Source organism: Pleurodeles waltl, chromosome 11 (assembly GCF_031143425.1).
Source record: "Pleurodeles waltl isolate 20211129_DDA chromosome 11, aPleWal1.hap1.20221129, whole genome shotgun sequence".
In the NCBI taxonomy this organism is placed as follows: Eukaryota; Metazoa; Chordata; class Amphibia; order Caudata; family Salamandridae; genus Pleurodeles; species Pleurodeles waltl.
In genome coordinates this window covers 275589559-275615720 of record NC_090450.1, presented here as the reverse complement: position 1 = coordinate 275615720, position 26162 = coordinate 275589559, and the positions used below count along the sequence as shown (strand labels likewise).

The following is a 26162-nucleotide window of genomic DNA, read 5'->3' as shown; positions in this document are numbered from 1 at the left end:
TTGATTCCTTACTCGCAAGTAAGGCCGTGCATTGATTCTTTCTCCACTGGGCAAGCAATGCGTTGATTCTTTCCTTGCATTGAAGAGATGCATTGATTTCTGACGCGCAGCCTCAGGTCTGCGCGGTGATGTTGCAGGTTTTGACACCCAGGGACGATGCGTGGAAAATCCAGGCGCACGGCAGCGATGAAATCGAGCTGAGCTGGTGATGCCTCGATTTTACAGGTGATACATTAATTTTTCAGCCACGATGCAGGTGCTGCGTTGATTTTTCTGCTGCTTGGCGCCAGTGTGTAGATTTTTACCTTTGGTTCACCAGCTTCTCCTTTCAAGGGCCCAGGGACTGGATGTGACACCACTTGACAGGGTAGGGATATCAGCAAGAGCGCTCAGGGGCTGGCAGATGAAGTCTCTGATGGGCCTGAGACTTCAGAACTGGGGGCAAGCTCAGTCCAAGCCATTGGAGAATCTTCACCAGCATTTACAGGCAAAGTCCAGTCTTTGTCCTCTCTGAGACAGAAGCAGCAGCTGCAGGCCAACCCTGCAAAGCACACACAGCAAAGGGGCAGTACTCCTCCTCCAGCTCTTCTCCTTGACAGAGGTTCCTCTTGATCCAGAAGTATTTTAAAAGTCTGGGGTTTTGGGTCCACTACTTACACTAATTTCTGCCTTTGAAGTAGGTATGCTTCAAAGGAAAGTCTCTGTTGGTCAAAGGATCCGGCCTTGCCCAGTCCTGGCCCCAGACACACTCCAGGGGATTTTAGACTGCATTGTGTGAGGACAGGCACAGCCCTTTTAGGTGTACAGATCAGCTCCTCCCTCCCTCCACTAGCCCAGAAGACTGATCAGGATATGCAGGGCACTCCTCAGCTCCCTTTGTGTCACTGTCTAGGGGTAATTCACAAACAGCCCACCTGTCAGTCTGACCCAGACGTGGATTCCACAGGCAGGCAGAGGCATAGAATGGTTAAGCAAGAAAATGCCCACGTTCTAAAAGTGGCATTTTCAAACTAAAAACCAACTCTACCAAAAGATGTATTTTTAAATTGTGAGTTTAGAGACCCCAAACTCCAGAACTCTATCTGCTCCCAAAGGGAAACTATAAGTAAAAGATATTTAAAGGAAGTCCCCATGTTAACCGATGGGAGAGATAGGCCTTGCAACCGTGAAAAACGAATATGGCACTATTTCACTATCAGGACATGTAAAACAGACCAGTACATGTTCTACCTTTTAAATACACTGCACTCTGCCCATGGGGCTACCTAGGGCCTACCTTAGGGGTGACTTACATTTAGTAAAAGGGAAGGTTTAGATCTGGCAAGTGGGTACACTTGCTAGGTCGAATTGGCAGTGCAAGACTGCCCACACAGACACTGCAGTGGCAGGTCTGAGACATGTTTACACAGCTACTCGTGTGGGTGGCACAACCAGTGCTGCAGGCCCACTAGTAGCATTTGATTTACAGGCCCTGGGCACCTCTACTGCACTTTACTAGGGACTTACTAGTAAATCAAATATGCCAAACAGGGATAAACCAATCACTTATGCAATTTAGACAGAGAGCATATGCACATTAGCCCTGGTTAGCAGTGGTAAAGTGCCCAGAGTCCTAAAGCCAACAAAAACTGGTGAAAAAAATAGGAGGAAGGAGGCAAAAAGTTTGGGGATGACCCTGCAAAAAGGGCCAGGCTCAACAGCCTCTTTGCAGACCCACCCATGGACAACTTCATAGTCTTCCCCCGGGGATATTCCCCAAGAAAGAAGAAAAAAAAGATTCAGACTTATCCATCATCTGTCATACCCACCGGGAGAGTGCGAGAATAATGGGCTGGAACAAAATGGATGCTCCGTATCCTACGCAACAGTGGATGATGCAATTGACTTGATAAAGGCAGCAGGAAGGGGCTCTTCTGGAAAATCTGTATATAGAATCCACTTTCCGCCTCCTACCGGTACACCCAGTTACCACCTCCTTGGCTTCAGGCTGGATAAAGCTTTCTACTATGACAAATGTCTACCAGTGGGCTGTGCTATATCTTGCAATACTTTGAGGCTTTCAGTGGATTCCTAGAATGGGTGCTCAGGACACGGAACACAAGTGGGGGGTGCACACATTACCTAGATGACTTCTTATTCATAGGTAAAGAGGGTACTTCTTCTGTACATTGCTACAGATTTTCACTGAACTGGAACAATAGCTGGGAGTGCCACTGCCCAGCAAAAAAACAGAAGGGCCAGCCACAAAACTGGTGTTCTTGGGTATTGAACTGGACACAGTGGTGGGAGTCAGCCAGCTCCCACAGTAAAGGTGGTGTAGCTCAAACAATGTATGAGGGCACTAACCGCAAAGAAAAAGTCCACCCTGGGCAAGCTAGAGCAGCTGCTAGGTAGACCCAACTACGAAAACGGGGTAATGCCGGCAAGTAGGCCCTTTGCCAGGCACTTGGCATGGCTAACAAGAGGCCTAACTCAGAAGCACTACAGATTCAGAAAGATTCAGAAAGATACAGGAAGTGAGGCAGGACTTGGAGCAATGACTACATTGCCTTGACAATTTTAATGGGAGCTTGATCTGGCGGGAGCGGTGGCAACTGGAGCTACTCCCGGCAACTGGAGCTACTCCCAGATGCAGTCGGGAGCAAAGGTTTTGGCGCAATGCTAGGCGCTAGGCCCCCTTCGAAATCAGCGAGTTGGCCACCAAGCTAGCATGACAAGGGAATCAGTCAACATCACGCTTTTGGAGCTCTTTTCCATTTTAGTAGCCTTCACAGTATGGGGATCACAACTAACCAACAGGCAGATCACACTATGGTCATACAACCTCACGGTGGTGCAAGCAATCAACTTAGGGATGGCACAGTGCCCTGCGGTGGTATGCTTATTGCTGCATCTGGTGGGCTGCCACTTGCAAGGAAACAAGCACTCAGGGCTAGGGACATTCATGCCTGTGATAATAGCATCGCTGCCACACTGTCTCATTTCCAGTGGCAGAGACTCCAAATCTGGCACCGCAGGTAGAGCCGCAAATGACACAGATACCCAGGCAGCCATGAGAACAGGTGAAACGATCTGATGATGTTAGTGGCAACGCACTCACCCCTAAGACAAACAAGAAGTATTGCAAGTGCTGGGAAACCTCCCAAAGGGCAATGGGATTGTTTGTGCAGAGCGCTTTATAGGACTGAGAAGTGCATGGGTTCAGAAACATACTCCATGGGAAAAAGCAGAGTCTGGGATCAAGCACACTTCAGCAAGGTGGCCTACTAAGCCAAGTGGGCCGGAGCGAAGGACCCGAACAACTCCTTTATATTCATGGTGGCCATGAACGGCTGGGGCAGACTGCAATCTTAAATAATAGGACCAGAGATGACCTATTCACTTTCCTAAAAAACTTTTGGATGCAATCCTCAAAGTTTGTGGTCCTAGTTATGAGGAATTACACTTCAAAGCAGCATTTACCTTGGCCTTTTTTGGAGCTTACAGAGTGAGCAAACTCGTAGCCCCATCCAGAACAAACCCTGGCATGGTCTGCTTCTGGGACGAGGACATGACTTTTGGCCAAGGGTACACAGTCATCCACCTACGTAGGTCCAAAACCTACCAAGAGGGAAAGGGCAAGCTCTCATGGTTGAACTGCCTAGGAAGAGGTGATACTTGCCCTGTTTTCATGGTGCGCGAATATGCAGCAAAGGGATTTCCATCCGAGTAACCATTGTTCAGGCATGAAGACAACTCAAACTTAAGCTGCTTTCAATTCATCGCAGTCATGAGCTTGCCCTTAGCCAAACCAAGCCTCCCCCCTAGCTCCTTCAGGTCCGACTCATTCCCAGTACGAGTGGGAACCATGGCAGCAGCATGTGGGCTGAGCAAGAACTGCATAAAGCAGATATGGTGCTGGGTGACAGGGGCATTCAAAAGTTATGTGCGACCTACGAACCCCAAAGTGTCATCCTTTTCCATGATAGCCCAGAGCAAAGCAGTGGACAGAGGAAAGCAAATTACTGGGGGCTGTGGTTGCGTAACACTAAGGTGCTATGGTTGGGCTGCCCAGGCATGAGATGGGCCCTGCTGCTACCTAGCATCGAGGACACATTTGGAAGGTAAGGCAAACCTGATGCTGTGGTCATACACTTCAGTGGGAACAACCTCACTTGCTTGGTTAAGAAAGATCTGTTGTGGGCCATGCCATCAAGGCTTACAGCAGTGGCACAGCTTGTGCGCCCAGCAGATGTAATATGGTCCAAGATCATAGTCATGGTGGAATGAAAAGGGGCAAAAGATCAGGGGCAGTGGAAAGGTCAAGGAGAAAACTGAACACTTCCAAGTACAAGCTTTTGCAGGGAAAACCTGTGGGGCTTCATTGGGCATGGGCACATTAATTTGAGAACACCTGGGTACCATAAAGCTGACGAGGTGCATTTATTGGGTGTTGGGATTGACATGTCCTTACTCAATATAGTAGGGAAGCTAGAACTACTCAAGTTTTCAAGGGAGGCACAGGAGGGGGAGCTGCCAACGGTCGTTAAACTGCGAATAGCATTGTGGGATAGACACTCAGTCAGCCCATAGAAGCACAGTAGCCTAAGAGGAAGAGTGACTCTGACAGTGCCCTTGGGATGCCTAATGGCGGGGACACGAGCTGTGCAAGCAATGACTAGTGAAGGCGGCTTCAGGGGGCGAACACGGCACTTGCAGCCCAGGCAAGGACAGGAGGCACCCATAGAGACTTGGCAGCAAGGGAAGCATCGCCATACGCTAAAACCCCAATGGGTCAACACACAATAGGCTTTGCAAATTGGTTGACGACAAGCAGAGTAAGAAAAGGACTCAAGAATTTAGACACAAAGGGAATATTTTAACATGGTGCATATGTATGGTTACTTGCTGTCTTGCAATGTTTTTTGAACCATGTGAAGATAATGCTGTAATAAAACTGTGGCCATTTGTAACTTCCAGTAACGTCTCCAGTTTGTATTTCATGGGAGAAGGAAAGGTAATAGGTGGGCAGGAGTAGGACGGTCTCTCGCATGTCTGGGAGGGATTAAACCGCAGACCGTGAAGGTGAATCCAGACCAGATGGGGGCCTGTGGCAAACGCCTGCCAATGCGGGGACTGGCTTGGTGGGAGGCCAGTATGCCCGGGATAATGCACAGCAGTGATTGGAAGACATTATTTGAAAGCCGCCAATCACTGTATAGTGGGCAGGCCGGGTCCAGGTCAAAAGGAGGGCAAGTTGCCTCCCACATTCACTGCTGGGCCCGGGACTGCAAACCACCCACCCACACCTCAGCAGCGGGCAGCGCAGCTGCACCCAGGTGCGGGACATTTGTATGGGATAGACACTCATTGAGGCCATAGTTGCTCATTAGCCTAAGAGGAAGAGTCACTCTGACAGTGCCCTTGGGATGCCTAACAACAAGGACACGTGGGACAAAGGCAATGAACGGTGAAAAGGGCAGCGGCGGGTGGACACAGTACTTGCAGCCTGGGCAAGGCCAGGAGTTCCCCACAGAGACTTGGCAGCAAGGGAAGCCTAGCCACTGGCATGTGCTAAAAACCCCAGTGGGTCAACACACAAGACGTCGTGCAAATTGGGTGACGACAAGCAGAGCAAGAAAAGGACTGAAGAATTTAGGCACAAAGGGAATGTTTTTAACATGGTGCATATGGATCACCACTTGTTGAGATGTTTTATGAACCATATGAAGATAGTGGTGTAATAAAACTGCAGGCATTTGTGACTTCCAGTAATGTCTCCAGTTTATATTTCATGGGAGTTGGGAAGGTAATAAGTGGGCAGGAGTAGGAGTCTCTTGCACTTCTGGGAGGGGCTATGCAAGAGACAAAGGTTGCAATGGGTATGGAGGCATATACTAATCCCCTTACCACTGTCTATATCTCCTAATGCCTAGCACTGTCATTCTCAAAATGAAATCTGTACTTCAGTGACCGCTTACACTTTCCAAAACCACTCTGCATGTTTTGAAATTTCGGTATCTAATCACAGATTTTGACAATGATGGTCCAAATAATTGGTACAAGGCATGTCGAATTGGTAGGAGAAGGGGATTGCCCATTTAATTTCCCCCTCTATCTTCTAACAAGCTTGCTGGAAACACGTTTTTGACTCATAAAATATAGTTTCTACATTTTGACTTTAGATTCTTCATTTACAAAAGCTTTGAGACTATATATATTGTTTTACATTTGGTCCCGGATTTTTTCACTGTCGTCATTAACTAAACCAAACTTCTTACTACACCGCACCATGTCCCACAGGATCCATTCTTTGGTCCATACTGGAGTCTGTGTGTTCAGCGTCACCTGGCATAAACTCACCAATTTTTCATTATCTTTATTCCAGTAAACCAGCAAAAATTCGAGGGCGGGGCCAAGCTCTTTCAGTTCCACTATCAGGTGGTGTCCTTCCGCTCGCACCTTCAGTAAGGGTGTGGTTAGCACGGCTGCAAGAGTGAAATAGAGATAGGTCAGAAAGGGGGCAGAGACACCACTGGAGACCTCAATGCTTAAACATTAACAAAATAAGGCCAGTGATGCTGCAAGAATAATAAGGAAGAAAATACTCTAGGAATGTTGTTTGGAATGTTATAGTAATAGATGTCATTGGATCTAGGGGCTTGGGGGAAAAGAGCACCTGGAAATGGACATATAACTACTGCAGTGGCAATCATCTATTAAAGGGCAATGTCAGTCGCTTTTCAAATAATACAATTTTGAAACTGCATCATTCTCATTGGAGCCCCGGCATGTATTGGGGATTACTCCAGGGCCTTAAGCTTCTGGTGTTGAACTACTGAGTTTTTCTTAACTTGCCCCCTGTCTGACAAGCAAGGTAAAGCTCTCTTTGATTAATGTGAAACTATCAGGCTCCAGTTGAAAAATGTGTTACCCTTCTGGTGCAGCGTAAATTTTAGTTCCACCCCTGACATCACAACTTCGATCTAGATGTATGCGTTACATTTCATATAGTGTGTGTTCTAATGCTATTATTGTAAAGTGCTGCACTTGAATTCAGAAACAAAGTGTGTTTACTGTGGAACTAGGAAATCATATATACAATGGTCCATATTTAAAAGAAAATGACGGAGCGCAACACTGCGCCAAAATTGGCAGCGCCGCTCTCCATCATTTTCACAATGCAGGGATGCACCGTATTTAATTGAATACAGTGCACCCCTGTGTTTTCCCCTGAGCTGATGCTAAATTGAGCTGCCTAGCGCCAACACCGACATCCTTGCACCATCGTGCAAGGATGTCTGCGCTGAGGGGTTTGATTGTTTATGTGTGGGAAGGTGTCCCTTCCTGCACATAAACAATCACTAATGGCAATTTGGCACTTCTGTGCATGATGCAGAATGCAGCACATGCAGAAGTGCCAGTGTCATTTTGAAATGATTGTGTATGTGCATAATAGGACACCTTCTCGCAGATAAACAATCATGTCTGGCATTTTGCTCTTTCTATTCGTGCAGCATAATGCAGCACAAATAGAAAAAGCAAAAAACGCGGAGGAATAAAAGTATTCCTCCTTGTTGCATCTTGCTAACGCCACCCTTGGGGTGGCATTAGATTTTGGCAATGCCCCAGGTTTACAAAATCTCATAAATCTGCGGCAGCTTCAACATGCACACCCACAGCAACACCCATTGCACGCCCCTTCCACGCAAAGCTGCTTGTGAAGGGGCCGTATTTAAAAAGGTGGTGTTAAGCCATAAAGAGGCGTAACTCTACCAGGTAAATACAGCGCAGGGCATAGCACCACCGGAGCGTCACCAAAAGTGGCGCTCCTGTGGCGCTAGGTGCACTTAAATATGCCCCTGTGTTTCTTAATATTTTTAAATGTAGTCGTTTGAAATAATTTAGAACCCATCCTCATGTTATTGAACGATATTAATTCCAAAAATGTTTTCACATTGGTATTAAATTGTAGTTCCTGGCTGCATTTCTGCTTGTGCTTTCAAAAGTTCATTACTTTTACCAAAAGATGTACCCTGAAATAAATGTCATGTATCTAAAGTTACATGTACACAACGACACACATTTTAAAATGTGCACAATTGCGCTGTACGTTTTAGTTTACTAAACTAGGCCTGAAATTCCCCCAGCATCATAACATCACAAAACAATCATTTAAAAAAAAACAGTAAACATTTAGTTTACCGATAACCAATAGTATTGGTAACAGACAACTTTTAGGGAGCCACAGAGCAAGGAGGGGCCTCAAAAGTAGGGGTTGAATTTGATTACCACTGATGTCTCAATCTCTATACGACTATGGCTCTGCAGACTAGGCAAACTAGAACTCCTTCATCGTTTGACTCTCAGTAGTAGCAATAGCAAGGAGTTGCAGGCTTCTCAAGTTGGTAGTGTAGGGTGCTCAAGCTCAGGACTCAATAATCACAGACCAGCCTAATAAATTATTGTGCAACCCAGTGCTTATTTTTCAGGAAAGAAAAGTACTTTAAAGCACCCTAGAACAGAAAACTACCTACAGTCATAGGCAAAACACAATTTAGGCTCTCATTCTGACCCTGGCGAACGGCGTTATTTTGGAGAAAGGTACTGCCAACAGGCTGGCGGTACCTTTCCTCAAAATATGACATTGGAGGTTTGGCTCAAGCCAAACCACCAATGTACCACTCCATCCACCAGGGCGGTAACAGCTGCCGGGCTGGAGACTTTGGTCTCCAGCCAGGCCGCCGTCACAATCCCACCCTCGGAATTATGACCCCGCCTACCGCCATGGTTTTCGTGGCAATCGTACCACCGCTAAAACCATGGCGGTAGGCACTATCAGTGCCAGGGAATTCCTTCCCTGGCACTGATAGTGGTCTCCCCCCACCCCTCACCCCCTCCCCAGAGTCCTCCCCCTTAAGGTACTTGTGCTCAGTCCCCCACAGTTCAGTAGTTTAGTTCCTATACAGTTCAGTAGCTTATTTCTTATCAACACAGTGAAACAGTCTTTTAGGACAACCATCTGACTTTGTTTCAGAGTGCCAAGCAGGCAGGGATGGGGATCCCCATCGAACGCTTAATTGTGGCATGAAACAGGTGACCCCTGCAGAGGTAGATTCTTCCGGATCGGTGTAGCCATGCAGAGGCCAATTTCCTTCCTACAGTGTGACCTGGCCTCACACCAACCAATCTTGCCACACACCAGCAGATTTGCTAGGAAATAGGGCCACATTCAATATACAGGTAGAGCTTGTGGACAATACAGCCTGCCACATGCTGATCTTATTCTGGAAACACAGCCATGCACAGGTGGAGACAGGCTCAGAGCTTAGCCCCAAACAGACTTCGGCGATCTTAGGGCAAGTTGTCATGGTTCATGTCAGGAACCATTTCTGGGGAGACTATAGGCCAGCAGGCACCAGGGTACACAGACAGCCCTTTGCAGTTAAACTCTTCTTGAAGTTCTGCTGGTAAAGGGAACCTTCTGCCCCTCACTTCTCCTAGACAGTCACCTGCCCTAAAGTTTTGGCAGGCTTGTTCCATCTTTCAGACAGCAGACTGGCTCCCAGGTGCTTCAGGACAGGTATTCATAAGAAGGTGGTCCGGCACTGTGATGTCCTCCCACCACTGGGAATGAGGCTGTTTGCACAGGCTTCTGAATACTCTGCAGAGCACTTCTATCCTTGGCCATAGAAAACATGGAACTGGAACAAGTGAGGTCCTACTTTCACATTGCTAAAGCAGACAGGATGTTATTCCACTGTCTCCACTTTCCGAACCAGTTTGATGTAGTTATGCTTTCATGGCTGCTTTACAGGCTGTTATCTAGACATAACCTTTGTGTACAGTGGTGCATCTCCAAGCATGGCCCAAAGCACTAATAACAGAGAAAATAGGGGGTGTGGAGTTTCTGCACCTGGCTTTCATCAGTTAACTGAAAGTGTTATTAGGAAATGACATCAGACTGGGTCTCATTTAAAGAATTCGCTTGACCTTGCACAACAGTCTCAGCTCGACCTTTCAGGCCTACAATCCACCAAATGGCAGGTTATAAAGACTAATAAGCAGATCCTTGCTCAGTAACAGATCTATTTGAATTGCTTAAGGAGATGCCTTTTCTCCTTTTCCCACACCTATTGTGTCTTGATCTCCCTCCAGTTTCGGGAAAGGTAGCATACACTTCCACTGTGAGATAATAAACTTAATTGGATGGAATCAAGCCTGCTTGGGACCCAGATATTGAAGCAAATTTGATCGTATATTCCACAATTGAGATGAAGTGCTAAAACCCTAAAAACTGAATTGTTTATAGCAGGTTGATCTACCTTTTGAAACTCCTGACCACTGGTTGACATTTTTTCATAATTTAGTTCAGAATTTTATATTATATCTGTTTTGCATTCAGCTAGCAGAGAGGGTAAAAGGGCCACGAAGAATGCCCCTACACCTCAATTTACGGGGTTATCTGGGGAAAACAAGTAGACCTCTCTATGAGTGCAGTATTAATCCCCTCTTCTTTTATTCTTACCTTTGGAGACTCAATACAATTTTTCACCATCCTCTAATAGGTAGTCTTAATTCATACAGACTCCTCTCTGCATCTGAGCTTTCATTCGAAACCTGCACATTAATCAAACAGCACAAAATGTGACACAATCTCCTTTGATGAAAAGCACCTCACAAACTCCCTTATACGGGTAGTAGCTTGCACCACAATCTCAAAGAACAGTGCTAGGAGAACCCTAATGATGAGCCATGCTTCCTATTAGGTAGGTGGGGGATTTATGTCCTGCATATACCAAAACCTAGATACATTAATCTACATATCACTACTTTAACACTTTTTTTTTTTTTACAATTGAGCAACTAATATTTGTGATTACTCTTTATTGGAGGATGTATGTCCTTGCTTTACTCTCCTCCCCTACCCTATGTTGTGATGTGAAGCACACACTCACCTCTATCTTGTGCACTAGTAGAGGCCAGGGGTATCCAAAATGGTTCCCACAGGCCTAAATTGCCCTGGGTTACTCACACACCCTGTATGTACCACTTATGATATATACACAGGCATGCACAACACAGACTTGGGATGTTAGCGCTATGATTTGTTTATAAAGGTCCCAGTAAGCATCCACTCTAGTGACACAGATAAAAGGGTCTGGTCCCAAACAATGGATTCACAAAACATGATACCTGTTGGAAATGGCCCCTCTGCAGGGTTATCCCCAGACTTTTTGCCTTCCTCCTTATCTTTTTCTGACCTCATTTTTGCTGTTTTTTAGACTCTGCTAACCAGTGCTAAAGTGCATATGCTCCCTCCCTTTAAACATGGTAACCTTGGATCATACCTGATTGGACTATTTAATTTACTTATAAGTCCCTAGTAATGTGCACTATATGTGCCTAGGGCCTGTAGATTAAATGCTACTAGTGGGCTTGCAGCACTGGTTGTGCCACCCACTTAAGTAGCCCCTTTTCCTTGTCTCAGGCCTGCCATTGCAAGGCCCCTGTGTGCAGTTTCACTGTCACCTCGACTTGGCATTTAAAAGTACTTGCCAAACCTAAACCTCCCCTTTCTCCACATATAAGTCACCTCTAATGTGTGCCCTAGGTAACCCCTAGAGCAGGGTGCTGTGGGGGGAAAGGCAGGACATGTACCTGTGTAGTTTACATATTCTGGTAGTGTAAAACTCCTAAATTCGTTTTTGCACTACTGTGAGGCCTGTTACCTTCATAGGCTAACATTGGGACTGCCCTCATACAGTATTGAAGTGGTAGCTGCTGATCTGAAAGGAGTAGGAAGGTCATATTTAGTATGGCCAGAATTGTAATACCAAATCCTGCTGACTGGTGAAGTTGGATTTAATATTACTATTCTAGAAATGCCACTTTTAGAAAGTGAGCATTTCTTTGCACTTAAATCTTTCTGTGCCTTACAATCCACGTCTGGCTGGGCTTAGTTGACAGCTCCTTGTGCATTCACTCAGACACACCCCAAACACAGGGTACTCAGCCTCACTTGCATACATCTGCATTTTGAATGGGTCTTCCTGGGCTGGGAGGGTGGAGGGCCTGCTCTCACACAAAGCACTGCCACACCCCCTACTGGGACCCTGGTAGACAGGATTGAACTGAAAGGGGACCTGGTGCACTTCTTAGCCACTCTTTGAAGTCTCCCCCACTTCAAAGGCACAGTTGGGTATAAAACAGGGCCTCTGCCCTACCTCATCAGACACTTGCTGGAGAAGAAACCTGAACCAGAACCTACATCCTGCCAAGAAAAACTGCCTGGCTGCTCAAAGGACTCAACTGTCTGCTTTCTACAAAGGACTGCTGCCTTGCTGTTGGCCTGCTGCCTTGCTGAACTCTGGTCTGGCTGTAAAAGTGCTCTCCAAGGGGTTGGATAAAGCTTGCCTCCTGTTCCCTGAAGTCTCAGGACCAAAAAGACTTATCTTTTTCATTTGGACTCTTCGTGCGGGGAAAATTTTGACGCACAGTTTGCTCCGCGGTGCGAAAATCGCCGCACACCGATGCTGATCGACGCGACACCTTCGGGGTGACCGGAACTTTGAAGCACGGCCTCGCAAGGACAACGCCGCCTGACTTCCAGAGGGGAAATCGACGCGACGCCTGCCGTGAGAACGAGAATTCCACGCACAGCCTCCCGAAACGATGCGCAGCCGGGAAACAAGCCGAAGAATCCACGCACAGACCCCGGGACATCTGGTAATCCCGCGAACCACAGAAAGAGACTGTCCACGCGCCGGAAAACGACACACGACTTCCCCGCGTGAAAAATAAAGACTCAAGTCTGTGTGTGCAGGGGAGAAATCGACGCACACACCATTTTTCCAAGTATCTCTTCTTCTGCGGCCCTTGGCGGAGATTTTCCACTTTAAACCAGGTACTTTGTGCTTGAAAGAGACTTTGTTTGCTTTTTAAAGACTTAAGACACGTTATATAAACTTTTCGATGATATCTCTACAATTTCACATTGCATCTTTATTCGTTTTGACCTGCAATTATTCAGATAAATATTATATATTTTTCTAAACACTGTGTGGTGTATTTTTGTGATGCTATATTGGGTTATTGTATGATTTATTGCACAAATACTTTACACATTGCCTTCCAAGTTAAGCCTGACTGCTCAGTGCCAAGCTACCAGAGGGTGGGCACAGGATAATTTGGATTGTGTGTGACTTACAATGACTAGAGTGAGGGTTCTTGCTTGGACAGAGGGCAACCTGACTGCCAACCAAAAACCCAATTTCTAACAATACCCCTCTATTTGCCTAACCCACTAGAGGGATAGTAGTCCACTGGCTGTAAAAGAAGGTACTCTTCGTACGTTCCTTCAAGTCACAAGACAGGTCCAGGAACTCACTCATGTTAAGTGACAGGCATAGGCTTTTGCACATACACTAAATTATAGTGACACCAGGGCCAAAAAAAAAAAAAAGGATGCCGTATACTCACAGTCGAGCATTTAGGGTTTGGGAAACTGACTCTACACAATGCAGGGAACATTCCTATCTTATCAAGTGGGTACTGGCACTTTCAGACGGTAAGGATAACAACACATGATTCGACAGATGAATGAATGAAAAAGCTAATCCAGATTTGCATAGTGTGCTGATGGTCCTATGAGTGGATACCCAACACATTAAGGAAGGAGAAGCATTATAAAGTAGTAGAAAAAATAAATACTGTAAGGTTTTTTTTTCCAAAATACCATGTGTATGGTTAAAGGACACGTGTTGCTGATACTATATTAATGTCAATAATATGAAGCCATATAATATTGCATCCAATACATGACCCTGTCCTTCTTCACAGGGTAAACATAAAATTACTATTCTTAGCTCTATATCTAGTTACCAAGATGTACCTTGAATACAATGAGAGGTCGCCATCATGGATGCAATACTTTTGACAAGCTATGTTATGAATATGATACTGGTAGCACACTGGCACACATTAAGCTGAGCCTGTTTTCAGAGAGTGGCCTCATGGCTGAAGGTAAAATTTATTCCTGCTCTGGGTATGAATTTTGAGAACTTTAAGTAAGGCCTGCGAAGTACATTAAGATTACGAGCAGGACATAAAATGCAACGCCATATGTGGCAGGGTACAGCTCCACATAAGGCTTTATGATGTATATATGTGTAGCATTTGAAAAATAAGATGCTTGTAAATAGAAAGCCAGTGAAACCTATCCAGATACTCTTTGGAACATTTGTGTTTAGCAAGGCTAAGTAAAAGGTAGACTCCTTCATGCTAGACAGCCTGCAGGTTAAGGTAAAGGTAGTAAAGTGACATTGCCATAATCGAGACAGTGGCCAGGACTATAAAGCGTTTGCCTTCTGCTGGAGAAAGCAATAATACTTTATAAGATTCTGAGTAGGCAAAAACAAGACAGTGAGTATGTTTACCTGAGGAATGAAAAAAGAGACTCATCTTCGATGAGTTCAAGATTTTTCGGTACTTTGACAGGGTCAGAAGGGCCCAAAACAGAGACTACCAATGAAATGCCCAAGATAAGGACTATTTTCCCAAAATGAGGACTGCTTGGCCTAATTAAGCTTTAAAAGACTAGCAATCACCCAAGATCAAACTGCTGTGAGGCAGTAGTGGAAAGCATTTAGTAAAGTAGCACTTTCCTATTTCTATAAGTTGTTGCGTTTTACAGTGCATTTCTACACACGCTCTAGAGCACTTTGCTCTGCTAATTCAAATTTGGCCTACGTCCCCCACTAAAGTACAGCCAGAATCGGAGGCTGCTCTTTTTGTGTCTTAGTTCCGACCCCATTCAAGGGGCCCGCGGAGAGAGAGACTCGCTCTAGTCTCTCTGCGGTTACTTTCGGGAGAGGGAAGTGATGACGTGGGACAGAATAGGCAGAAGGTAAGTGGGGGCGTTTTCAGGGAGGGAAATAAAAGGGGGTGAGGGGAGAGGGACCGGCATCTTTCCGCGCCACTCATCGGGTGGTTAGGTTTTTGGGGCCGGTCCCTCGGAAGTGGTGATACTTTCAGTGCAGGCAAGTCGGGGTTTATAGGGCGCCTTGCCGCGAGGTAAGTTTTTATACTTTGAGCTGCGGTCGGGCGTAGGTTTCGGCGTTGAGGACCGGGTTCCTTTTTTCTTGTTGCGGGACACCCGTAGAATAGCCTGCGTCGGCGCCATGGCAACCAGCCATGACGCTGAGGCAGTAAAGGCCGCGCTTCGCGTGTTAGGCGAAGCCGGCCGAGCCGACGTCCTCAGGCCTTTGGTTTAGGACCAGGCCTGGGTCGGGATGGTGCGGCCGACACGCAGCGCGTCAGGCCCGGTAGCGGCAGTTGTGGCTGCATGCTCTTCACCTGAAAGGGCTAAAAAGGCCAAAAAAACAGCAGTGGGGTGGGCACAAGGTGCGGCCTCCCCCCCAGCCAAGTAGAGGAAGGGGAGGGCATTCCTAATGATTCAGAGCAAATTGAGGAGGGGGGCGGGAGAACAGCGGGGGCAGTGATGACCCACAGGAACAGCCATTGGGGGAAGGAGCCCCACTGTTGGAACAGGGGGCCCAGGAGCTGCCAGGGCCCAGTGTAGAGGTGGCCCCCATGGATTTGTCCCTCCCCAGAGATGGGGCCAACATAGTAGGCACCCATGTGCCACCAGTTAAAAAGAAGGGCAAGGGTTCCAAGCAGGGTGGTGGTCCGGGCAAAGCCAAGGCAGGCACTGGGCAGTCCAAGAAGGCTGGAGGGGGTGGAGCTGGGGTGTCCTCAGCTGTTTTGGAATATGGTGGGCCCAAGCAAGGCAGGTTTGACAAGAGCGAGGCATGGGATTTGGAGTCCAGGATAAGGGAACAGTGCTGCATAGTGGCGGAAACGGAGGACAGGTGGGCCCAATTGTGCATGGACCCGGAGGTTACTGGGGCAAGTGGCAGGCAATTGAAGAGGCCAGCAGAGAGTGCAGGGAGCATGGGGCCCACGCCACAGGCACCAGGCAGGGGCAGTTGGGTTTGGGTACCACAAGTGGAGAGTGGGAAGGGCCAGGAGGCTGGTGCAGCCGGAGGTTTAGGCAGCGCGATGAGTGCCAGTGGCACACACGACCACGATTGGCGCGGAATGTCAATGCCAGTGTCTGAGTTTGGCAGAAAGAAGGTGATGCCATTGGGGCGCAACACAGCCTCTGCACGTTGGTCTGAAGCTCTGGAGGGGTCTTCGGCGGTCTTCTCTACATCGCAGGATCAGGGGCAGCGCAGAGATGGTGTGCGCCATGAGGGGCAGGAGGAAGTTTCGTCAAATTATATGGTCATAAGTGGTGGTGTTGACAGCAGGTTGGAGATGGGTGAGGAGGATGTTTTGGAGCTTGATTATGATGAAGACTTGGATGAATGGGAAGACGGGGAGATTTGGGAGGCAGAGGTGAGCAGCGTGAGAGGGAGGGGGAGAGGACGCAGGAGCGGCACAACCCCTCTTTCCGTTTCTATTTTGCGGGATTGGGTAATTGGTGGCGAACACCAAGAAGGGCGGCAAGGGCCGGGACGTGGCCGAGGGGCCCGGAAGGTTTTGCGGCCTTTAGGGGCACAAGGAAGAGGTAAGGGACAATGGTGGTCGGTATGGGGGGGATGGCGTGGGTTTCGGCGGAGCCCCTACATGTAAGTCAATAGGGGTGGGAGATATTTCAATTTTTGACACACCGACAGACAAGGTCTCTCAAGGTGGAGAGAGTGGGAAGGACCAGGAGGCAAATACCACAGCTGGGAGCGAAGGGGGGTCCAAGGTGACAGGTGAGGCTACAGGGTCAGACGACAAAGAGGGTGGTGGACACAAGAGGCGGCTTCCATATATGGGTTTGGCTATGCCTTTGGGTTCGCATGTTGCGGACAAAACAAAGGCAAGAATATGGAAGCATGAATATGTGGATGTGTTTAAACTCTTACACAGGGATATTCAAGCCAAGGAGGGCTCTAAAGAAGAAGAGTGGGAGCTAGCATGGAGACCAAGGGTTCCAATTACAATGGATAATTGGACTTTGGCATTTTTGATTTTCGCAAGTATATACTGCGAGAAGTTACCGGATAGGGCCATAGCACTTTTCAAATATATGGATATCATAAGGAAAGCGCAGATACATTTCGGTGGCTTTGCCTGGTTGAGCTATGATGAGGAGTTCGGGGCTCGGTGAGTGTCAATCCGGATAAGCCATGGGGGGATGTAGATCCAGAGTTATGGATGCAGTGGATGGCGTCATCGAAGTCCACTGCATCTACACATACCGCCAGTGGCCTGCCAGTGGTTTATAAGCCATTTCAGGCCCATCCCGCCCAAGGCGGGGCGGGTGTGGGTCAGTGAACTCCAACACCTACGACAGCAGCTTGCTGGAACTATAACAAAGATTTCTGTTCCAGACAACCATGCAAGTTTAAACATGATTGCTCCAAATGCGGGGGCCGTCACCCGGTTACACAATGTTTTTCGCTCTCCAGCCCAGCAGAGCAATGGAGAGCGTCCAAAGACAGAGGCATGCAGGGCAATCCTGCACCAAAGGGCTCCTACGCCAATTAAGTTGGACTTTCTCCTGCCCTGGCTCCATACATATCGTGACAGGGCCACTGCTTGTAAACTAGCATGGGTTTTCCACGAGGGTTTTCGGGTCAGCTATCAGGGCCCGGGTATGAGGCGGTGGGCAGACAACTTGCGGTCTGCCAAAGAACTGCCACACATTGTAAAAAGTAAATTGGATAAAGAGGTGTCATTGGGCAGAATTGCAGGGCCTTTCTATGACTGGCCAAGTCAAACTCTTATGATCTCCCGGTTAGGAGTAGTGCCAAAGAAGGCGCCAGGTGAATTTCGACTGATCCACCATTTGTCATGGCCGGAGGGCACATCTGTCAATGATTTCATTGCATCAGAGGACACCAGGGTAGTTTATGCATCTGTGGATGATGCCATAAAATTGGTCAGAGGGTGTGGCAACAGAGCGGAGTTGGCAAAGTGAGACATCCAATCAGCCTTCAGGCTACTGCCCATACATCCAGAAGACTTTGATGTGCTGGGGATGCAGTTTGATGGGTCCTCCCAATGGGTTGTTCTATATCCTGCGCACTGTTTGAGGCATTTAGTACTTTCCTGCAATGGGTTTTTTGTCAAAATGAGTGGGCATTGTGCGGTGACCCATTATCTGGACGATTTTCTGTTCGTAGGGACAGTTGCTTCCGGGGCTTGCGGAAAGGCTTTGTTGAGCTTTCAGGAATTGTCACGACAAATGGGGGTGCCTTTGGCTCCGGAAAAGACCGAAGGGCCGCAGTCTGTCCTCACATTTTGGGGCACCAAGCTAGATTCCATTGCCTTGATAGCCAGACTACCAGTGCAAAAAGTCAAAGAAATGCTTGAATTTCTGGGTACTGTGAGGAACGCACGTAAAATCGAGCTGCGCACTGCACAAAAGCTGCTAGGTTATCTATATTTCGCTTGCAGGGTAGTCAGGGGCGGTAGGACTTTTTGTAGGAGGCTGGGTCTGGCTATGTCTGGAGCAGTACTGCCACATCACAGAATACGAGTGTCAGTGGGTTTGAGAGAGGATGTGAGGGTGTGGGAAACCTTTTGATGCATTTTAATGGGGTATTCATGTTTTTCTGTGAGGACGAGACAGTGAGGCCGGTACAGATATTTTCAGATGCGGCAGGTGCCAAGGGCTTTGGGATCTTCTGGGATGGAAGGTGGTGTGCCGAGAAATGGCCTACACAATGGATGCAGCAAGGAAGGAGTATTGCGTTCTTGGAATTTTTTCCCCTCCTCGTGGCAATGACAGTATGTGGACAGGAGCTAGCTAACAGAACAGTGCTTTTTCGGGTTGATAACATGACAGTAGTAGAATTAGTCAACAGACAGAAGGCAAGAGACCTTAGGGTTTTGCGCTTGTTGCGCCAGTTCATGCTGCAGTGTTTGTCTTTGAATGTAGTTTTTAAAGCTGCTCAAGTACCAGGGGTATACAATGAGATTGCGGATTCCCTGTCTCGTTCACAGTGGCAGCGTTTTTCGCAACGTGGCACCAGGAGCAAAGCGGAACAAGACTGTGGTCCTGGCAGACATGTGGGTGTGGGGAGCATGATGATCACAGGCCTGGTGGAGATGTCCTTAGCGAAATCCACTCGGCGGAGTTACCGGCTGGCATGGTTGGATTTTCAATCATTTGAGCTGTTTTCAGGAAATTTTTGGTTACAGAATGCTAAACAGTTAGAGCTGCGTGCATTGCATTTTGTGCTGTTCATGATACAGAAAGGTTTGTCACCGGCTACCATTGGCGGTAAACTGGCGGGGGTTTCCTTTTATGGGAAGTTGTTTCTTGGTCAGGATCCAGCTAGAGATGACCTGTTGGGAAAAATTTTAAAAGGCTGGGGCAGGTTCAGATCAGTTGCAGGTAGGGCGGCCAGAGAACCTATTGGTTTCGACCTGCTGCTGGAGTTGTTGCATGTGCTGCCAGTGTGTTGTACAGCATGGTGTGGATGTTCTTTGGTGCTTTCCGTGTGTCGGAATTGTTGGGGGTCAGGAGAGAAGTAGGAGTGCAGACCAAGGAGGTTTGCTTACATGGTGATCGGTTGGGGATTTGGCTCAGACGATCTAAGACTGACCAGCTAGGGAAAGGAAAATGGGTGTGGTTGGAGAAAGGGGGCAATGTTTTGGCTTGTCCAGTGCTTGAGTGGATGAGTTTTCAAGGTATGAGGGTTTCCTCTAGAGAGTCAGGGGTGTTTCCACACAAGTCTGGGTCCAAACTTACACGTTTTCAGTTTCTACAGGTTTTGAGGATGGCTTTGGGGCGGACAGGCCATCGAGCTATGGATTTTGACACACATTCGTTCCAAATTGGGGCAGCTACTGCCGCTGCACATCTGGGTTGGGACTGGGCAAAGATTTGGGCAATAGGCTGTTGGAAGTCGAGATGCTGCGATCATTTTGAAAAAACATGCTTTACAGATCTTTTTCCTTTACAGGAGATGTGTCCGGTTCATCGAATGGCAAGATGGTTACATGACTAGTAGACTATTTCTTTATCCATTGGGCAGCAACATTTGCAGAAAAAACTAATTTACGGTCGGGCCTTGGGACTTCCCAGTAACCAGCATGAAGTTTTGTGGTGGGGAAAAAGCGGCATGAGGTGGGGAAACTCATCAAGCACAGGTTGCATGGCACCTGTTTGGTATGGACAGAGTTTGTGCCTCGTCGAGTGTGGAGAGGGGAAGTCAAGTATGGAGCTATGGAGTAGGCTCGCAGGAAGCTCAATAGAGCTACGAGGGTTTTTTGCTGGGCGCAGGGGATAAAAATCTTGAAACATGAGGATATAACAGAACAGGATGAGGCACTTTTCAGGGCTGATAGAGTACATTTGTCAACATTAGGGAACGCTTACTATTTGATGGATTTGAGGTTGCTGGTGGAGGATCTGTGGGGTGAAAGCATGTGGGTCATAGAGCGGGATTATGGCAGTTACGTTGCAGTAGTGTGCTTTTTGTGTGGGGCAGAAAAACTACAAATGGGTTTGTGCTGGTTGGCAGTAGATGGGGGAGGGGGGTGAGTCAGATGCGGGCTTGGCCACCCTTCCAGGGAATAAACAAGCAGGTGAAGGCTCTGAGTGGGGGGTACGCACAAACCAAGTGGGGCATGAAAGGAAAAGGGGAGTGTGTAGGGGAATGGAAGTGAAATGCGGGTTTGGAGTGGAAGGATGAGTGAAGAAATGTTAAAGGGTGGGCGTTTTTAAAGTTGGGGTTTCAAATTGAAAGTTAAGGTTATGCTACTGTTGCAATCCTGTCCTAAATAAATGATCTTACACACTAAATGATTGTCACTGAATTATGTCCTGATGGAGGGGCCCGCGGAGAGAGAGACTCGCTCTAGTCTCTCCGCGGGTACTTTCGGGAGAGGGAAGTGACGGCACGGGACAGGATAGGCGGAAGGTAAGTGGGGGCGGGTTTTCAGGGCTGGAAATAAAAGGGGGTGTGGGGGAGAGGGACCAGCCTCTTTCCGCGACGCTCATTGCGCGGTTAGGTTTTTGGCCTCCCACCCACCCGGCAAACGATGAAGGATGTGAGATGAGCGCAATTTTTGGATAAGTGGAAAGCAGGGGCAGGTGGACGGACCATCAGTTAGTGCAGGTTTGTGAGGAAGGGCAAATCAGTAGATGGGGGAGGGTGGTGAGTCAGATGGGGGCTTAGCCACCCTTCCAGGGAATTAACAAGCAGGTGAAGGCTCTGAGTGGCGGTACGCATGAACCAATTGGGGCATGAAAGGAAAAGGGGAGTGTGTACGGGAATGGAAGCAAAATGCGGGTTTAGAGTGGAAGGATGAGCGAAGAAATGTTAAAGGGTGGCTATTGTTCCAATCCTGTCCTAAATAAATGACCTTTTACACTAAATGGTTGTCACTGAATTATGTCCCGATAAAATCTGTGCTACCTAAAATTAGGAAAATTCAGGATCACTTACAATTCCGGAAACATCTGAAATCCTGGCTGTTTTCCAGCTAAGCTACTGTTCGGTGTCTTACTGCTGCCACATCTCACCTGTGACTAGCGCAGGCAGCCCCTCCGGGGGTAAGTGTGTGCTTTAGCAATTCTTATAACGTAACATAAGTAAAAAACGAAAAAAGGAACAAATGAGAGCAGCTGGGGAAGTAACTTAGACATTAATGAAGTTTGGGAAGTAACACCAACATTAATGCACTATAGCAGAAAGATGATCCCTAGGGATACCACAGTCAAATTGATAAAGTGATGACTAAAGCGAAAAGATAGTTTATTTCGTGTCAACAAGGACAAATTTGAGTCAGTATAGTGCTAAAGAGGTGATGCCTACAGAGAAGAATGTCATTATCCACTGTATCAAAGTCTGCAGAGAGGTGGAGTGGGATCTTGGTGCCAGAGACACCAAGATCCTGAGTCTGATAAGTGTGATCAATACACCTTACAGCTGTGTCAGTAATATGCTTATATCAAAATCTGAAAAGAAGTAGATCAAACACTAATGAGGCTTCCAAGAATATGCCCAGATAGACATTGATTGATTTTTCTAAAATCTTGGACTAAAGATGGAGGTGGGAGAGGGGAGCACCATCGCCTGTTTAAATGTAGGAGTGCAAGTTGGCAGAAGAATTGAGGGTGAAGGGGAGCAAAGATCCTAAGAGAACCATAAATGAACGCAAAAATGCCCAGAATAATTCACTGAAGGTAAGACAACATTTTACATAGAGTTGAAATGCCTCAGGACCTTCTCCTACGGTGGAAGCGGATGCAATGAGATGAGCATTAATACATCTTGGATGACCGCAACGCAAGTCTATTAATAAACAGAATAGGTAGGCCACTGCAAAGCCAAACAAAAATCAAACATCATTTTTATTTATTTATTTAACACACATAGTAGTGGATCCACAGAAACACTAGTTTACCTATAAGAATCCATCGTAGTAGGGGGAACTCAATACTAGTACAAAAATATATTCGAAAATACGATTACAACATGCAAAATGTAATCACAAAACCACATATCTATTCATGAATTTGGAATAAAAAGTGGATTCAGTTGAATATTACATTTAAAAATGTTCATTTCAATATAGAAATGAAATATTAAACATTTTTTTCTCCCAAGAAACACTTAGAACACACTAAAAGGCCCTCATGTGTACTCTCCTCAAATGGATAATATTTTGTAAAGTGCCAATGTGCATCCAGACATACAATACATATCAATGTAAAAATGAAATATTTATCATCATTAACTCACAAGGTGTTTTTCAAACATACTAAAAGCCTTCAAGCGTTGGGGCCTAGAGACCACTGGGAGCACGGACCACCTCTGACGTCCTGACTGGCAGGCACCCAGGGAGACACCCTAAATCCATCGTGGTGAACAGCAGCACAGGTGGGATATCTGGCTGAAGAAGGCCTGCACACGCTGGATTATAGGTCTGCAGATAAGAATAGAAGTGCATGTGGGGCCCACAAAAACAAGAAAGAACACACATCAAGCGAGGAGCAGAGGCCATACAGTAGCAGTAGGACCATTGGTGCGACTTGTTGAGGGCACCTAGAGAGAGCAGAAGAGTGCCCCATTCCTCGCAAACTGGGTATTACTGAACCCCATAGGTATGGGGAAGGCTAATAAAAACGGGACATGACGGCGGATGATCGGATATGTGGTTCCCAGGTGTCTGAACTAGAAGCGCAGAGGGCCACCCTCATTTGGAGAACATGCACCCCACTCCCTCACTTCAAGATGTGATGCAGGCAATTGCGGCATCTCAGGAAGCTCTGGAGCAGAAGATAGATGCCATGAGCACAGATCTGGGACTTCTATGTGATGATCATAGATGGCTGGCGGAACGAGTGACCGCGACAGAAAGGGAACTATCAGAGATGACTCCAGCGGTAACTGTGGCTAGCAATAGAATAAACGATGTAGAATGATGACTGAAAGTGCTGGAGACTAGAGAAGAAGATGCTGAAAATAGAGCAACAACATCCGAGTAGTGGGCCTTCCGGAGAGGATGGAGAAAAATTATCTGGTGGGCTATCTGGAGACATGGATTGCTCAGGAGTTAGTCCCAGAGAGGCTGTCTCCATTTTTTGCTTTTGAAAGAGCACATCGGTTGCAGGCCAGAGCGCCCCCCACAGGAGCACCACCACGCACAATAGTGACAAAACTGCTACAATTTAGGGATCATGGCCTAATCCTGCGGCATGCCCGCCACACCGACCATCTGGTTACTGAAAACCATTAAGTGCTAAAATCCCTGACTTTTCTAAAGAAGCACAATGACAAAGGGCGGCCTTCGGCACAGTGAAAAAGAAGTTACGAGAACTAGGAGTGGAATATTCTATGCAGTTTCCAGCCAAGCTCCGAGTGATCACCCCAAAAGGAAGCTTAGTCCTGTGCGGAATGCCAGCCTGGACCGGGCCCTAGTGGGGAATAGCACGTTGGGAAGAGGAAATTATGTGCATGGTCCCGGAGGAGGGGTGGATCCGTGCTTAGGGGATTCCCCCACAGCAAAAGAGGTACAGCAAGGAAAACTGAAAGAGGTTAAAGAAGTGGCCTCTATTAGCGAGAAGACACCTGGAGAACGAGCACTGCCACTGCCAAGCGCTAACACAAGTTCAGACTCGGACAATGACTCGAATGTATCACTCTTCTCTAGCGAGGGCCTCCAGTGGTGACCCTCTGCTCAGCTGATGATCTGTAATATAACAAGATATATTGACTATGAGAGTGGCTATGAAATGCCTGTTAGGGGGACGTCCATTTGTCAGGCATTCCCCTGAAGAGTTGTGCGCAGACGTTTCTAATGTCTTATACATGTCCCCGTGATGGAGGTGTACAAGATAATGCAAGCAAAATGATGTTTGAAGCCGGGTGGGGGCTGGAATTCTTTAGAGCTTCCTGGATACCTCCCTGAAAAGTTTTACACTGAGATAGAATTGTTGCATAATTTGACATTTGGATGGGGGGAATGTTTCTTCCTGTCCTGGGGAATGGGAGTTGGGTTGTTATTTACTCAGATTTAGTTGGGAAATGTTGGGATTTACTGCTGCAGTGGAAAATGTCAGCAATGCATGCTGGGCTGAGGGGGAGAGCTCTGCGTACTCTCCAATGGAATGTGGAGGAGAATTGTCTACACATTTACCTCTTGTATTAATGAGCAGGGTAGCTTTGTGGGGTGATTTTAATTGCGTGCTGGACCCTGAGTTGGATCAGTCTCACTCCCTCTTGCTGGACTCACCTACGCGCAGAGCAGAGAAGGTGCTGATACAGTGGCAGGAACACTGGGGACTCCAGGATAGCTGCTGCATACTCCATCCCCTAGAAAGGGACTACTCCTTTTTCTCAAGCATGCATGAGCTACATGTCTGCTTAATTTTTTTTCCTATGATCCCCAGAAATCCACATCAGGGTATCGAATACCTCGCTCTTACACTATCAGATCATAACCCAGTGTTGCTTACATTGTCCTCGGGGGAAGTCGCTAGCGCCGATACCGAGCTGGCAGCTGAATCCCGAGCTGCTGGAGGATTCCCCCTTTCGGGAAAAGACATGAAAGCAAATAGTGCATTATTTTGCCGAAAATGAGGCACGGTTTCAGACTCTCAAGTAGAGTGGGAAACGTTTGAGGTGGTGACTAGAGGACATTGTATTTCGGAGAGGGTTGGGGTTCGCTCCACCTTGGTAAACTTTTGGCTTGTGAACCCAGCACAGAGGGGCTCCCCAATTGTGAAAATAAACTCGAGCCCCGGGACCCCTCTTGAAACTCAAGAAGAAATAAATGCCTACTTTGCTGCTTTTTACCGCACCTTATACCGTAGCAGACCCCTAGCTGACCCCACTCAACAGACTAGATTTTTGCAAGACATCACTCTTCCTCGCTTGAGCCGTGATAATGCAGTATCACTGGGGGAAGGAATAACTGTGCCTGAAGTACTGGGGGCCATTTAAAGAATGGCCTGAGGCAAAGCTCCAGGATTAGATGACCTACTGATCGAATTTTGCAGTACTTACTCAACAGAGTTGGCCCCGAGACTCATGAAGATGTTTAATGAGGCATATGTCCTAGGTGAGCTACCACCGACTAGCAGAGAAGCAGTGATCATCCTGTTACTTAAACCAGGGAAAGAGGCTTCAGAAGTGGGAGCGTATCAGCGGCTTTCCATGCTGAATGTTGATTATAAGATCCTGAGTAGTATTTTAGCCTTCCGACTTCTCCCCTTTATGCCCAAGTTAATTCACCCTGATCAATCAGGTTTTATTCCCAAACTCAACACGGCAGCTAACGTCAGACTAGCTGATACCTCATATGACGGAACAACTGCTGGTATATTATCTATAGATATTGGAAAGGTGTTTTAATAGCCTTGAGTGGGACTACTTCTACAAAGTCATGACTCATATGGGACTCGGATGGAGATTTGGGGCCTGGATGAAGCTCTTATATACTAGACCCACAGCCAGGGTGTGGATGTAGCAGACTATTTCAGAGGGCTTTGTAGTGGAGCGAGGTACAAGGCAGGGATGCCCACTATCCCTCTTGCTCTTCGCTATCTCCATGGAGCCCTTGGCAGTGTTAGCCAGGTCAGGAGCTCACTTTGAGGGAATCATAGCAGGGGAAGACGTACAGTATATTGCATTGTACACTGATGATCTGTTATTATTTCTACGGGA

At 47.2% G+C, this 26162-nt stretch overlaps 1 protein-coding gene across 1 annotated transcript in view; it reads right to left on the bottom strand.

Annotated features, from left to right (window-relative positions):
- The window catches only part of IL20RB (interleukin 20 receptor subunit beta), a 194983-nt gene that overhangs the window by 22781 nt on the left and 146040 nt on the right, over positions 1–26162 (bottom strand). The window contains exon 4 of the mRNA XM_069213554.1: positions 6343–6467. Coding sequence (XP_069069655.1) covers positions 6343–6467 — 125 coding nt within the window. The remainder of the gene's footprint in view (positions 1–6342; positions 6468–26162) is intronic.